General features: G+C 36.4%; 1 protein-coding gene across 2 annotated transcripts in view; it reads right to left on the reverse strand.

The window, feature by feature from the left end:
- The window catches only part of LOC139115422 (synaptotagmin-12-like), a 402,617-nt gene that overhangs the window by 81,576 nt on the left and 303,738 nt on the right, over positions 1-17,303 (reverse strand). The window contains exon 1 of one of the 2 annotated variants that reach the window (XM_070677535.1): positions 15,783-15,915. The exons of the other annotated variant lie outside the window; for it this stretch is intronic. Coding sequence (XP_070533636.1) covers position 15,783 — 1 coding nt within the window. The 5' untranslated portion in view covers positions 15,784-15,915. Of the gene's footprint in view, positions 1-15,782; positions 15,916-17,303 lie in introns of those variants that run through there. 2 annotated transcript variants of the gene reach the window in all.

The following is a 17,303-nucleotide window of genomic DNA, read 5'->3' on the forward strand; positions in this document are numbered from 1 at the left end:
CGGCAGCAGCTTCGTGCTGACTGCTTGGCAGTCTGTCAGCGTTTTTGCGGTCGAAAAAACTAAAAAAGTGCATTTTCTGGAGCGTGTGCCCTCATGTTACCTGCTTGGTGTCCACTTACACAATGAACGCCGCCATAGGTTGGCGCCCTTTAAAGGAGGCTCCGCCTTTAAGGGAAATGATATCCAAACTACTTCAAACTTCCTAGACTCTGCACATTACCGGGTTCGTGCCTTCGCTTTTCAACATTTTATTGTGAAGAGATGTCACTGAGCACTTAGTTTTCACTTTCAGTTTATGCTCTAACTGTAGCTGTAACTTTTCATGTCTTTTCCAATACTTTGTTGTGTCTCTTAATCATAGTTTTCGTGCCACGCCTAAAATCATGTCAAAACCAGCGTGTCCGTCCTGTCAACACAGCCTGTTTGTGAGTCTCCCCAACGTTGTTATTGAAAACTTTCCGCACTTAAATTGCATTTGTGAACAATAACATACATATTTGGTATAATGTACTGCGTTTGCAAAGCTACTGGTTTGTATTTCAACACAGTTGGGAATAACTTGTTAAATGTGTTTGTATTATTGAGCAAAAATGATGAAAATAAAACGAGACTTAGAGCTTTTGTACTTTAACTTTCACTCATCATTTAACATCGAAAACATAACTGCAAAACAGAAAAATTCAATCTTACAGATGAGATTCACTCGGCAATGTCAACGAACAGACGCCACAAAGATCTACAAAACCAGAATACACAGGTAAAGCTGTTTTGTGAAACTACGAAACGGAAAGCAGTATTAGCCAAGGAAAAGGCTGTGTAAAGCGGATCATCACCGGGCCTGCAGCTAGGATTGTTCGCTTTAGTTGTAATCTTGAAAATCTGGTTCTTTCAACTTTCGCCCTATGCCTCACAAATATAGCTCACAACTATAGTATATAGACATGTTCACGAGTGTTATTATAGGCCTGTTTTTGGTTTAAAACGCAAAGAGTTTTATCTAAATTCTTGTCATGTGTAAATCTTTAAAGACGTAATCTCTGTTCAGTAAACTTAAATAAGCATCTACTATTTCGAGATTAGATCATTGATTTCAATTTTCTCAAGGTAAACAATTCGTATGCTAGTTTTCTTGATGTTTTGTAGGAAATATAATTTACTTTAATTTATTTTGTCAAATTATCAACCAAACTGTCACACCGATTTGTTTGGCTTTGCTATGGTTCCCGTATCTTCAATTAAGTCATTTAGACCAAACGGTATTTGTCCACGGTGGTCACAGTTTGGGAACAGTGTTCACTTGTGAAGAAGCTACTTTATTTCGGACTGTATGTATAATGTTAAGGTTCACGATGTCAGTCGATCGATTGATAGATCAATCAATCAATCAATCCAATCAATCAATTAGTCATTCCTTGATTAACTTCATTCAGCCAACTATATAGGGTTATTCGGCAGTCATGTATGTATACATATAAACTGATACGAAGCGTAATTAAAACAGGAAATATCATATTAAGTAATCCAGTCCGTTAAAATGCATACTTACAAGAAAACAACAAGACTATTGAGTAAATAACAAAACAACTGATAAATAAACAATCTATATTAAAGTAAAGAATAAAAGTAAATAAATATTCTGATTCGATATGAGCTAAAACTTAGTTCCTCTAAGCTAGTGCCTAAAGAAGTTGTGGGTAAGATTAGATTTTAGTTGCTGCTGTAAGGAACCCTAGAAGACAGAAAACTTGAAGCGATAACTTCAATACATGTGTGTGTGTGTTAATTCTTCCTCTGTACATGAAGGTTCCTGTATAATTTTATGCCGTATTAAGAATAGGCTACCTCTTACGAAAACAACTTTAAAACTCCATGAAGAGAAATGTTACTTTCAGCATTAAGGAAAATATTGAGTTTTTTGTATTTGACAAGGTTTTGTAGGTAACAGTACATAAGGGTTACAGTGCTTGTCAGAAAGGTGTAACAGTGCAGCTCTTAATTCATATGTAAAAATGTCTCTCGGACTTGTCTTTTTCTTGAGCAATTTTTATTACAAAAAAAAACGCAAGTAAGAATATAATTCTAGCAAACTTTAAGAATCTTGACAAAAGTCTCATACATACTCATAGAAAAGTACATTTTGACATAGTTTGACGTATTTGGAATCAAATATATGCTAAAGAGTCAAATGAATAGGTTGACAGTGTGCTATCGGTAAAAAAGTGCCATGCAATGCTATGTTAAATAGCTCCTATAGGTAAACTCTTTCGTTGTAGCGGCAATGTGTACATAAATCATCGAAATACATCAGAGTTTGCAGAGCTAAAAAAAATACAATCGCCTCTGAAAAGAGCAAGCTTTTGCCATCAATGGGACAAAGCATATTTAGTTCACTATAAACTGGAAACTTTTCATAGTGTACAGTTTACTGAACTCATTAAAAGTAAACGTCATTTTTCATTTGCGTTGTGCGTCATGCGTTCGTTTTTTCTATTCTTCTCTCCGAAGGGGTATGTTTTAAGTACCCTCACGGGAACGAATTACTGACCATGTGAAACTCGTTTACGTTTGATTAAGTCAACACTGGTGGTTCAATTTGACGTATTTCTTAAGTTGGCGATCTTAATTGGCAATAACATCTGTGTCAGCCTGCTCTTGCAAATTGAAGAAATGTTTGCAGACAGTGCAGAACATATAGGCTACATGTACTTTGACAAGTGAGAGTCACCGGTGAGCGAATGAGAAGTAAGAACAACGACTGCACGGCAAACTATAGTTTATGCGGCCTCGCGTCAAGGGTGTTTGTAGAATGTTAGTATGTATGTATGTATGTGTATGTATGTGTATGTATGTATGTATGTGTGTATTTTGTATATATGTATGTATGTATGTATGTATGCATACATGCATCTATCTATGTATCTATGTATCTATCTATGTATCTATGTATCTATCTATCTATCAATCAATCAATCTATCTATCTATCTATCTATCCAAGTATGTATGTATCTATGTATCTGTGTATCTATGTATGTATGTATGTATCATTCTCAAAACATCTTGTAAGATGTGTTTAGATATAGAGTAAATGTATATTAATTCCATTCTTCGGCTGAAAGTGCCGAACCTTGTGGAGTTAAATCAATGACAGGGCTTTTTGAAATATTAGATTTTGCAGCAGAAAATCGATTTAGAGTTTTGACAGGATTGCCCGCCGGTAACCAATCCGTCATGTATTAAGTTACAGCTTTGTTAACAGGTGCGGAATGATTCATTTTTTCTGTTATGAATAAAATGACCCCACGAGTCAGCAACAAATCGAATTTGTCATTGTAGCATTGTTGGAGTTGAGATTTTACATCGGGTAGTCACACCTAAGTCATCGAGAAAAAGTATTTGAAATATTACATACTATGTAAATATTTTAATTAAGCAGCCTTATCATGTGCGACAAAACTATTTTCACTTTTTTATATTGATCGTTATCAGTAATATTACAAGGATTTCAAGATTTTGGTTCGGAACTGAGACAAACTTCAAGTACTCAACCCCGAAAGGTCTAAATATTTTGACGGTTTGTTACATTATCTTTTAGACTTACTAAGCGATTAAGCTGTGAAACAGAATCAGGAGTGCAAATTACTTTCCTGCTTTAGTTCGGTTCAAACGACAGGCAATTCGACGTGGTTCACGCTTCCTTAAATAGTAAAAGGATATGAAGAAAACCCTATCAAACGTGATTAAGTCTATACACGACTACAGTAACGGGGCGAATTTCGTTAAGCTTTACCGTACAATATCGTTGAATCAACACTTTAATTGAGCAGTCATTAAGAAAATAACCTCAGTAGTGAGGAGTGAAATGATGTTATTAACTTAACGAACCTTCATAAGGGTTAGGGTCAGGGACGAAATTCTCAGCTCGGGGCAGTAAATTTTACCTCGGAAAACCCAGTCAAAGACGTTTCACATTTTGTTCCTTTGTTCACCTTTTAGGCATAGGACCTTGTGTCATGTTTTCATATACTTCCCCAATCATAGGTTTTATCATGACTGTCACACTGCGCTAGATTCAAGTAAGGCTGACTGTCTCGCTGTTACAAGTTTGTTGTTCATGTCTTGAGGAAAATACCAACATTGAAAGTGTTTTACGCCCAGGCCTTATGCCAGAGGATTAGACTTTGAAGAACACTTCAAATAGCCAACTTCTGTTAATACAACTAGAGTTCAAAAGGGACGTCTCACATGTGGAGTATTCTGAAACTTCAATTTTCTAGTGTAATTAGTAAATACAACTTAGATATAGACTAACAATACCATGCTTCATCATTGGAGAGCATTGCTTATTTTTGTACCGAAAAGAATGAAAAATTGCACATTTTCGTGAAAACTTAAGCCTGTCCTAAAGTTCTTATTATCAAGCCGTGTAAACGGACACCTTCTTTGAACTGCTTTTGTTCAGTAAATATTAGATGGCGGAGATTAAGCACGCTCATTGGTGTGCCCAGTCGCTGATACTGACGTTTTCCTATACTTAATGAGGATCTTGACAAGTGAAACTCGACCACCTGGGATCAACCTTGGTGCTGCGACGTCATCGATGTTCTTGAAAGGCATACTGATCTCACTCTCAATACAATCCGCTTTCCCACCGTACGTGGATATCAGTTAAACTGGCCAGTCACCTGCACATTTTAAGATTCACAGCCGCTTGTAACCTGTTAAGAAGCTGACAAGATTTTGAGCATGGACAAGGAAATTAGTTTCCTCTTCATATTGTAATGTCTTAATCTAAATCCAACCTCTCCGGGCAAACTGAAAATGTAAGGTAATCCCTTGATTTTAGGGATCCCTTCACTTTGTTATTTTAAGGGATTACTAAATGAATAAGAAATTTTAATAGAATAAAATTAATTACATTCAGGATTGAAATGAATAATTTATTACAGATAAGTATCTTATATCAAGGGAAAATGAAGTACCCACTGATATTAAACAATAACTTTGCAATTTGTGAGGACTACCATATGTAGCCTTACTTCCTTGACCGTATATTTTAAAGTTTGAGAGAGCACATGTTAGGTCATTGCAGATATCTCTGGTATAAATCAGATATGGTGTCACCATGATTTTCGTAAGTTGTTCAGAGTGTCACTTGAGTTAATGGTATGTGTTTTCAGCTTTGGAAAACTCTTGCAGGCTCTTTCAAGATGCCCAATAATGTAAAATAATGTTAAAACCATTTGCATTTTAATATTTAAAAATTTTGCATTTAAAAACTGATAAATACAACGGTAAAATCGATGTGGCACAACAATATAAAATCCATGTGGTCAATGATTTTAATCACATTATATGAGAAAAGACTGCATCACATTACACTGTCACGTGCAATTATCAGCTAAGCCGTGATATGAGTCGATCATAGAGAAATCAACTCTGCAAACTGGAAAGTTGAAACATTGTATAGCAGCAGGCCAGACAAAGTGAAAACAACATCACCCGATCCACACACATGCACACTGGTACTGGCGTCTGGCCTTCTCCTAGACAATGTTTCAACTTTTGCAGACGGAGCTGATTCGTCTGTTCCCGCCTGGTGGATGATTGCAACTTACAGTATAATATGACACAGTCTTCCCTCATAAAATGCAATTGAAAAATCGTTGCTCACATCGATTTTACTGTTGTACCACATCGGTTTTACTGTTGCTCGTATCAGTTTTTCGATACACTAAAATGCAAATGGTTGTGATATGAACACAACACTGCAATAAAAACTGCAAGAAAGGCATCAAGTTTGTCACAGTCATCATTTTTTCTCAGGTTCATCTTCTCATTTAGAGCACACTAAACGTAATATTAACATGTCTAATTATTGAACAGAGTATGTATAACACTACCATCCATTATGCTCAGTCGGAAGGTAGACAGGTAGTCTCAATTGATATCAAGATTCAAACTTGCTATTTAGAAGAAAACACCCATCGAAGCTGTTGATAGAATTATCCCGCAAAGGATTACTGATATTGGCAGATATTAATCCTAGTTGACACCTTCGCATAGTTGACGCCACCTTTGATCGGAACCTTGCCGGCGAATATAACATTCCATTTAATTTTACAAACATGATTACGTCGCGGATCTGCCATACAATAATCGAATTTCTCATGGTTAACATTTTGTTGTTTCTGAAAAATCCAGGGTTTTTTCCCAATAAGCTAGGCCAGAGATCACCAGATTACTCTCGGCTTTTTCTGTTCAATTCTTCATCAAGTGCATAGACTGTGACTGTATGTAAACACTCTGCTGGCAAATGGCTTCTATCGCTCGAGATGGACAGTATTCAAACTCTTTTTGTTGGTACCATTAAGCTTATCACACAGACTTGTTTACTCATCCAATTCAACGAATCAATGCGAGCTGTGTGCGCTCGTCACGTTTACAAAGGAGCCACAACTAGTCAGTCGAAAGACACATAAACTGTAAGATTACTCGAGGGAAAATGATCGACCGAAAAGTATCTACACAACGCCTGAAATAAATCGCTTGAAATTCTAACCTTTGGTATGGTGTAGCATTAAAATTTAACACAAAGGAGTATTTTCACACATCGTGTTAGAACTTTTGACATCTGAAAGGTTGACAGGTCAGGACAGTTGGAGCCTTGTACCACTGACATTCGCCCTTCCACAAGAGATTTCGCATGTAACTCGCAGGCCTAGGACAGATCTGCTACTTTGTAAGAATATTCTTTACCCCTACACGACTATTTGTCGCTGAGTTTAATCAAGGGCAGAGATCGGAAATTCCACAGTAGTAAAATAAAATCGCACAGTAAAACATAGTAAAAACCAGCTGTGGTTTATTTCGGAATCTTAAAACAGCAAAATATCCGTTATTTATATACCCTGTCAAATAAGCTTGGTCGGATGAAACACGGAAGGCAAAATTGTAAACGTGTTTTGTCTCACTGGGATACCTCCATACCTTTGGTACACACAACGCTAATATTTGTCTCAGATTATCAGACGTTAACGAACCACAATTCCCAAGTTTTTGTTGTCTAGTCTGTATACCAAGTCCAATACGTGAAAATAAAATATGTTATTGTATGTATTCCTGTGTGGCATGATCACCCATGCCTTTCAACGTTATCCTTTCGGTGTATTAACGTGACATGCGACAGAAGTAAAATGTAAAGGTATATCATTGAAAGTTTGACGAAATATATTGAAAATCCTTTCTATGGCAGTGAAAGTATAGGCAAAATGTAGGCTTTATGTGCAGCTTTCCAGAATCTCTAGGCCTATTGGTTCGCTGACACTCACTATTCTACAGTTTTTCGAAACAACCAATTCATTAGAGAAGGGCCCTAGTCTCAGACTTCATAAATAACGATAATCTACCAATCAGATGTAATCTTTAAGCTGCTTCACATTGTCAGAGCAAGGTTCAAGCAATGGCCCCGCGAAGGCGGGAAAATATTACAAAAACAGAACGAGAAAGACATTTTTGTATGTACATGTGATCAATAAACTTTATATAAAAGAATACGTATTAAATTATAATGAGTCAAATTTTCTTCCGAAGAGTCGATTTAATGGTATCTTCTAACAATGCATTGATATAAGTTATGACACATTAATCATGGTGTGCATCCATGCATGACTGTAGACTTGGGGTTTTCATTCAAAATAACATTTTTATCATTAAGACTGGACGTAATCATGAGCGATCACGTAAGTCCTAATAATTCATATATCCCTACTGCAACGAAAATCACATGTGATCGTAAAACTACCCAAGCTACATTATTGAAACCTTGTAACCAGATACGATACCCTGACAGAGACTCCCATATCTACAGATTCCATCTTCTTACGAGGATTTACATATGTACCGGGTACAAAGCAAATTGAGAATATATATACGCAGACATCCGCTATTGCGTTAAATTTGTGAAACAGCGTAACTGATAGAACAGCATGCAAAGCACAAAATGTATAGTTCCTTTCATCCTTCGGTGCAATAAACATGCTCCCATAGCTAAAAATATTCTTAGCTTGGCCGCGAAAATGTATGAGCATAAGCTTTTATGAGCAGTGAGTACTAAAGATTTGTAAGACTTAAAGTATTAGGGGTTCAATTATTAACAGTCGGATTTTTCAATATGTGAGTCTGAAGGACGTAAATCTAGGTTACCTCTCTGTAAATTATTAAGATGAATGGAAACAGTACAGAAATCGAACCTATTAATTTAAAAAAATTTAAGGTGCTCGATCACCGCAAATTTGCATATGTTAATATGTAATAAAAGGGGCATGTCAGCAATGTTAACATAAAATTAAAAGTCAGTAACATTGTTAGTTTCGCCGACTCACTATTTTGTGTGGCCTCCAAGTAGAAATAAATGATTAGATACCATTAATATGGTTGAAAAATTATTAGTGAATGATTGATTCTTTTTTTATATAATAGCAGGATTATTAGACGAAATCGCAAAACACAATTCCATTAGTTGATTGCATTAGTTTTGAGATTGCATAAGTTTACAGGGGAAAAGTTAGATAGTACGTAACATGTTTTAACCGTTTTCTGAGTAAAATGAAGTTAAAATCGTTCCATACACCGGTCTTATAATTTTTTTTATAAAAAAAACCTGATCTTTTTCAAAAGCGATTTGAATTCGTGAAACACGACCGGAGGTCGCCGTTCATTTATCAAATGGATAATTTCCAAATTGACTCGAATATAAATACGTTGATATTGAAGATTTCTTTAAAACACCATTACGTGGACTTGGAACGTTTGTGATTCTTAGAAGTCTGCACAATAGCTAATTTAATGGAACTCTTGTGATTCGCTTCGAAAATCGAAAATCTTGTCAAGTTAAAAACCATCAGCCACCGCCTCAGTCCACTGCAGTAATTTCAAAGGTTCATTTTTAAATATTACAGTGTTGTGTATGGACAATAAATGTTCTACGAGCAATGCAAATGCTGCTATTTTGCGCACATTTAACGTCAATTTATGTTCAGTTTCTGAAGTTGTCAATTGTAGCTCGATAGTAAGGTGAAAATATGAAATATCAGACATCTGGAGGATAATGACATACTGTGTGATGCGCATGATGACGAAAGACGTGGTACCATAGTCGGAGTTTTCCTCAGCAATTATATTTGAAATCACGATCTTGATAACGAAGAATTGGACCATTATTTCCTGTTGTACTAAAGTTGCCATGGAAACGGATTTTTATCTTCCCGTTGCCAAGGCATTCCTCTATGAGAAACACTTGAATTACAGCGTGCACGCCATTCCGTAAAGAAACCTCACCGAAGAGCGTCTTGGCATTTAGAAAATACCATTTGACAGAACGGCGTTGACATTTACCCACTAAAGGTTCAGATCTCGTAAACAGGCAAGAGTTATGTTGCGGATGTCGGTAAATGAGAAGCGACATTTCTGATATTTTTATGGTTTTCCTTACTGTAAAATTGGATAATGAATTGGTCCGTAAACTAATTGAACGGTTCAAATTGCTCTCTTTTATTTTTGCACTTCCCTTTAAGAGAATTGAAAACCTATCTGCCATCATAATTTATATGTGTATGTGTATTATTTATGTGTATTGAATACGGAAACCATTGTTCTCTCTGTCGTTTTCCATTATTACTGCCAGTTTGACTCTATGCGATTATCCTTTTGTCGGCTGTGCAAGTTTTTGTCCCCTCTCTACCTTGAACTCCCATTTACTACACTTCGGAAGTTAGCCAAAGTTTCATTCGCCGCTCGGTGCACCTGCTCAATTATTCACCGATTGTGTATGCTGTAAACATTTTCCATTCGATACAGCACAAAACTTGACGAGACTTCGATAGGTAACAGCTTTTACATTCCGAAATGGTAAACATGGCGCATCATCAACATGCAGGGTCAAAAAATTTACAAAATTCACTAATTTCCGAATAATATATACAAAAATATGTCACAGTTCTGAATATTTTGACTTATTGTCAAAATAATGACAGAAAGATTTTAAATTCACTTAAACGGCTAGCGAACGACTGATACTTGCATATCGAATATCTCGCGAGATCTCGCAAAGACTGGAACTTGCCATATATGGAGCCTTCAGCCTGCACACTTAGAGGGAATCAATAAACTCTACAGCATCAGTCTTTTAAATCACGGTGCTTGCTTTATACCGCAAGAGTTCCACTGAAAGAAAGATATTGAATAATTGAACACTTGCTTAGGCTTGTTCTCATTGAACCACTGCGAGGTAATCTAGACTTAAGGCAAGGATGGTACATACAAGGACAATTGATACCCAAATGAGATGTGACCAAAATGAGCAACGTCAGTAGCTAATGATAGCCTTTATACTTGAAGTCTATAGAATCCTTCAATCCATTGTTGCTTATCGAAGGTCAAGATGTCTTATACAGTATTGACAGGGTCATTGCCTGTATGGTAAGGTCATATATGTGCAAGTTAATGAAGAGTAACCCCAGGGGCATATACGTTTTCGGGGACGAATCAACTATGAAGTTTTCCGATGAAACTCATAAGAATACATGGTGATACACTTGGGCTTATGATGCTCCTACAATCTGAGTGTAAAGTATGGTGCCAATATATATTCTGGTAAACTATAAAAATTACTTTCCACACTTTCAGTATACTACATAAATTGGAAATTTTATACGGAGAGTAACATTTGTATTGGAAAAGTGTATTTAATGACGTAATTGTCCAGCGGGGTCACTTCACTGATAAGAGATGAGCCCAAATTGGTCACTGAGAATACACAGAATTGAGGAATAACATTGTAAACAACATATCAGAAAATTAATAGGCAATCTCTACAAATGATATAATGTAGATTGCAATCGCTTTAAATGGATTACTGTACGTGTACAGTGTACGTATCATTACAGCTCCTGCTGATGAAGCGAAATTTTGCTTGGCAAGCGTCTTGCGGATGCGAAAGGTTCAACCGAGATGTTGAAATCGCCGGTCAACATCTGAACTTCGGTCTAAAGTCACGTTTCATGTCCATATAATATCGTCTTGAGAGGTTAGAGCTGTTTGTTCTCTGAAATAATTTCCTGTTCAGGTCACTGATGAATTTCGTTATAAAACAGAATATAGTTTCTGAGGCTGTTCTATAGGCCGAGGTTGTTCTAATAGGCTGCAAATTTGTATATGAATAGAATATTTTGAACAATGCACAAGACTTAATGAGACATTGGAAGGACGCAAAAAACGTGTCACTTTATCGTCTACAATGCTAAAAGCAGACAAATGTTGCTTATTTGAGTTTTAAGTGTATTTTAACCACTATTAAAGTATGTCTTCTTATTAGTAAAGGAAACAATATTATAGGTCTTCATCTGGATTTTAAAATTATCCTGGACATTTTTATCAAAATAAGAAAATATAAGGTTTTAAAAATTGATTAGGTAAATAGAAAGAATGCTGACTCGACGATTTTTAACTGAAACTTATGAACAGCAAAAATTCTAATTAGGTTTCGAATTGTATGTTCTCTGAGCGAAGCATGTGTCCTAGACTTTATGCAAATGACAACACCAGGGCGAGTTTTATGCTACTCTTATCATACCCTTCAGGGGGAGTCGATGTCGTCGGTCTTTCAGTGCATATACACCCTTGACATATTTCATGTAGGCAGAATGTGACATTTGAGTCTAGTCTTCTCTTTATAGTGATACAGTGACCGAACATGAGTGAGTCTTGGTTGAATACCCTTGCAATGAATAATGAAGCAGATACTTTACTGCCTAGATTCAATCATCATCAGTTCTTAGGAATGTGTGACATAGCAAAACAGTTCACCCTGTGTTTATTAGGGTGCACATGTGCTAAGTAGTCGAAAACACCGCGAGCTGCAGTAGCTCAGAACGTCAATATTTTGGGGTTTTTTTTCTATTCTTATCGAAAAAAAAACAATACAAAAGATCCCCATAATTCATAAATTATGAATATGAACCTGTAATTGGGACAACCTGTTGGTTTATAAAGAAAAAAGAAAAATAAATTAAAAAAAAATTGTCATGAAACATGAAGCTGATGTCAGCATCCTGTCTATGCCAAATCAGCTTTCTGAAAAGGCTGGTGAACAATGCTCTCCACTGAATGTCAGTTTGCAACCACTTTAATAAATGAAATAGTTCCAATTGCCTATTATTCATAAATTGGGACATGCTGCATGCGTTTAACTTCAGTTGCTCATTTGCATATAAAATATAAAACATAACATTAATTAAGTTGTTTATTATCTCTCGTAATAAGGTTTTATTGCGGACGGTTTTGCTGATTTGGACACACAGTCGAAAAAAAACAAAGATGTGCCTACACTTAGAACGTTATGTTTAATATGAAAGGGTATATTCACCGAGGACGGTGCCTTAATGATCTTCTGTGTTGACTACCCCTGTCTCCTTGGGGCAGAGCGATATAGAAGACACTCCCATCCCGAGGGATATATTCACATGCGCTCGTACACCCAACTGAACCTCATGTTTATTGATGTGAAGCTTTTAATCCGCGTCAACCCGACTTGTCTTTTATGTATTTGTCACTGAATGCGAGAAAGCCTTTGCTACGAATAGTATGATTAGCGATAATTTTTCTGAATATAGCAAATTAATTTTCATTAATTAGCGTTTAACAAGATATTGCAAACCATACTCTTTGCATATTATACGCCTCCTATCGTAAACATTCGCTGATGATACAGCCAAATATCTGTCATTGACCACGACCCTTGACCCAGGCACGTGTAAGAATTGTTTTGCAGTCTATACGTACACTGCGAAATGACTCTCTAGTCCCTTACTTGTTTAATGAGTTGTATGACCCCAATTTATTTATTTGCATTACTAGGTCGTTTCCATGGCAGCAGAGGCCGATGTTTAATTTAAACTGGCAAGGGACAACGAGATATTATGATAATCACTTTTTTTCATTTTTACAACTATCAAATTTGCATGTTCGCTGATGTGTGTCCCCCGCTAATTAAAGAAGTGCTGTGTACAGTATAACTGCGGGGAAGATAAAGGTCAAATGACAAAGACGCTGAAACTTGTCATCGAGAAACGAAAAAAATGATAATCCTTTGTTTCAAATAAAATAAACTCAACGGCAATTTTTATACTAATACCTCATTTACCTGTAGACAAACAAATGAAACAAAAGGTTTAAAGAACTCAAAACTAACGTTTGTGTTTGCAATTTCTGTGGACATTTTTAATACACATCGAAAAAATTAACATATTTTGCTTGTTAGTTTTAATAATTGATAGTCAGATAGCAGTTACACGAATTTTATCCCACACCAACAAGAGAGAATAGTAAATATGTGTAATGTAATGTTAACAATCCCTGAACTGTTTCTAGGAATGCGCACAGAATATGTGTCCTTGCGTATAAGGAATGGAAACGAAGCGTCTTTCCTGTGAAATATGAATTCGTGCCTTAGGTTCTTTCAGATTATACCGCATCAATCAATGAATAATTTGCTGTATGGACGGCTGTCAGAAACAGAACATCATGTGCACCGATAGCCAACAATACACGCGGAAATCGAGAGCCATATCGATGCAAAATATGATTTCCTGTCGACATCTTTTCAGTCAAACCGGTGATCTTATTTCCATATGCGTCTTCATTACTTACTTGAAGGAAGCAATTACAGATCCGTCAAATAGTGGTGCCGACTCCCAGATAAATGTGGGCAGTCAAATTAATGAAGTTTGATATTTTGATGCCCGCGTCTTCCTTAAACCATTAACGTAACATATAACTCCCAAAACGGAAGTCTGAATTTTCTCCCATTTTAAAATCATGGACATCGGATGACAGAAGCGGCTTTCCGCACATTTACCTTTGTTTAATTTGCTTCAAGTTGGTCGCCATTATCTGTTTTAACTGAAAAATACTTATCGATATCCTTGATAAAATCGGACAAGAAACTAAATTTTAGTCGTCTGCGCAGCGACTTTAATCTTAAGGTAGTACGCACTTCGAAAGTTTAAGACTTAAACTTTTGCTCGAACTTTCCTCTATGAAACTTTCAACCATTCTCTTACAAAATAACGAATAAAAATCAGGGGTCACTGTGCAAACATTGGTACTTGAGAAACAAATTACTTGTCATTTACCCATATTTGAAATTTAAAATGGCGGCCATCCCTATGTTACCCCTATAGGAAAAAATAAAATTTTAGAATTTGAAAAACTCAGATGGCAAAATTTTTCGTACTAAATGCGCTTTAATATGAGCCGCCGAGTGCTAGATCAGAATTTAAACCTTTATTTTATTTTAAGTTTTATTTTAGAAAAGAATTTTAAAACTTTTTGAGAGTCAGAATATCTGTCCCAGGGGCGTGTTCAACCTTAAGTGAATCTATCTTGTCATCGTTATAATCAACGATCATCTGTATCATCATCATTGCTTTATCTTATCTACTCCTTATCTCAAAGCCGAATAAACAAGCTCTTTACGTTCGTTAATGATTAAATCCAGATGTATCCGCTAGCATTTCAATTCAATTAAAAATATGCCATCACCTATCTGTCTCAATATCTGTATGAAGTATGTTATCAAATGAAGTGATGTTTAGAAAGTAGTATGTATGTATTAAACCTAAGATAACCCTAATAAATACCAAGTTGTTATTTTATAATCACAATGCAGTTATTCGTAGATAGCATTCAGTTACTGTAATGATAGCACTTCATTTGGGGTTGGAATAAACTCACTGAGGCTGTTTGTTTACCAATTCATCCAGACTAGTCCAGCGCAAACATGTATTAAGCATGCAGAAAGACAAGCAACACAAAGCAAAATAACTCATCGTAACATAAAAGCAGGATTAGTGTGGTATATTTGTATGTATGTATACATACATACATACATACATACATACATACATACATACATACATACATACATACATACATATGTCTATATAATTATATATTATTATTATGAACTATTGCAGTTTTCAATCTAGTACTGTAATTTGAAGCGAGACGAACAATTTCATTATTTACGGAATTCTTGGGTAGGAGAAAATGTACGTGACAGTCACAATTGTTGGACGTCACGGTTCCTCTCATAGTAACTGTGTAACTGTACATCATCTAGTTGAAATATTGAATGGATTAATGAATTAATGAATTAATGAGCGATATTGTAAGGGGAAATATTCACCTCGTTCATGGAATATGCGCAAGATAGAAACAAGCAGTATAATACAGGTATGAAAAATATAAAACATAGACAATGAGGCCTCTTGCGTTCCACTGTCTATGGGTAAAACGACACGTATAGAGACGTTGTCTTTGAAAACGCCACCATTTTCAAATTTCTTCTAAATGCGATTTACCTCCCTGCTCACAATCTTATATCATAAAGATTCACAGTACGGTGATGCTATGGCAACAGTTATTGTAACACACCTAATGGCAGCTATCTAGAAGATCTGTACAGATTCGTGATAAACCCACCGACCAATATGGCAGGGATATAGTTTAACTTTGATATCCACTGTTTAAATTGTAGAAATCAATTGTTTCGTCCTCGTAGGAATTACACTGCGACACTTATAATGAATTTCAATAGAAATTCACTTGATTATAAAATTTAACGACAATAGTCGCCTGACCGCCTGGACCGACAAAAACATGTTATTTGGCTTAAGAAATATTTATGTTAAATAAATACGGAATACTCGATATATTTACTTACTGGCTATACTGTTACTCTGGTAATGGCACCAGTCTAATTATTATTCCAATTTTGTGGGAGTGTCTTCTCAACGTCTCAGTGTTCTCTCATTCGTCTTCTCTAGGATGTCTAAATGGCGTATTGGCGTCACCTCAGGTTAAATTTCGAGTCCCGTGGTTAGCTTTGAGAGCAGCTAACTTACACTTGTTTTCACTGAATTCTTTCTCCGTGCATCAATGCTTATTAGCCGACCCTCTGCGACTGATTAGACGATTTGGTGTTCGTCCAGGCGTCTTCAAGTTCTGAAAAGACATATACTCCTGACATTTGCAATATTGCAATTTGCTTGTCGTTCCAACACCGATAGGTTTTAACAAGTGACAATATGACGACATTCTTGTTTGGGTGACACAACTATTGAATCGTCAGACAAATGTTGCAATAGCTAATAAACGTTGTCTCTGATATCATAATACTTGCATCGACTTAAAAGCAATAGAAAACAAACAGAAAAGTAATATTCAAGTTCTTATGGTGGAGTAACACAAATGACTTATTGAGGTTAAAATATTAGCTACTTGTGTTGACAAACTATGATCGGTGACACAGTGAAACAGAAACCATCACATCGATCCTGGACTTTGCTGGATTGCCAAACGTTCAATTACTGATCGTCATATAATGAATAGGAACGTGTGACTCAGAAATGTTATGAGGTCTATTTCAGTTTGTTGTCTATCGCTGCGATAGTGTGGCAACACTATGCAATTTGTCATTTGCAGTCATTAAGCAGTCGGCTATGAGCGGAAATCTATACTCACGCTTTGCCTTTGTAATTACATTCGGTGCGGGCTTCGCCGACGCAACTGAAGTGAGATCGCACGATCAAGACAGCCAGACTGCAAACTCCAAAATCCCCTCAAAGAGCACGCGTGGCTTCCGTGTCAGGCAAACGTTCATCAGAAAGAACAACTGAGCCGTTATCACTTCTGATAGAACAAGGCTACATACACACAACCACGTCAAGATGTCCAAGGCAGGCCTGTCTGTGTTGTCACCTGTACAGGCGATTCCATTCCTAATATAGGAGGCTAAGCACTAGTATGTCACATGCATTATTTATTTCACCCTATATGCTAATTAGCTTTCGACGTAAACGGCCTTTTGAATTCATATCAAAACGTAATTACAGGGTTATCTGCGCATCAATGTATACTCTTTCACTGAGCGCACGCACATGGCGATGCCAGCAATTCATAATCCGCTGCACTAGACCATACTCTTTGCTTTACATCATACAAAAAATCTATCTCATTGCCAAGTAACTTGCTTTTAGAAGATGACTTTGTATACGAGTATAGGCTAAATAATGTATGTACGATGCTGAACATGGAAACAACCGCCTATTGGACATTTTTGAGGTTAACAGCAACTTTTCCTTCTCTTACTGGGTACATCGAGGAATCTTGAGACAGGAAAGCTACCTCCTAGATCCACTTTCCTTTGGATAGAGGGACATGAAAATAGACAGACGGACAGACA

Source organism: Ptychodera flava, chromosome 2 (genome assembly GCF_041260155.1).
Source record: "Ptychodera flava strain L36383 chromosome 2, AS_Pfla_20210202, whole genome shotgun sequence".
Taxonomy (NCBI): Eukaryota; Metazoa; Hemichordata; class Enteropneusta; family Ptychoderidae; genus Ptychodera; species Ptychodera flava.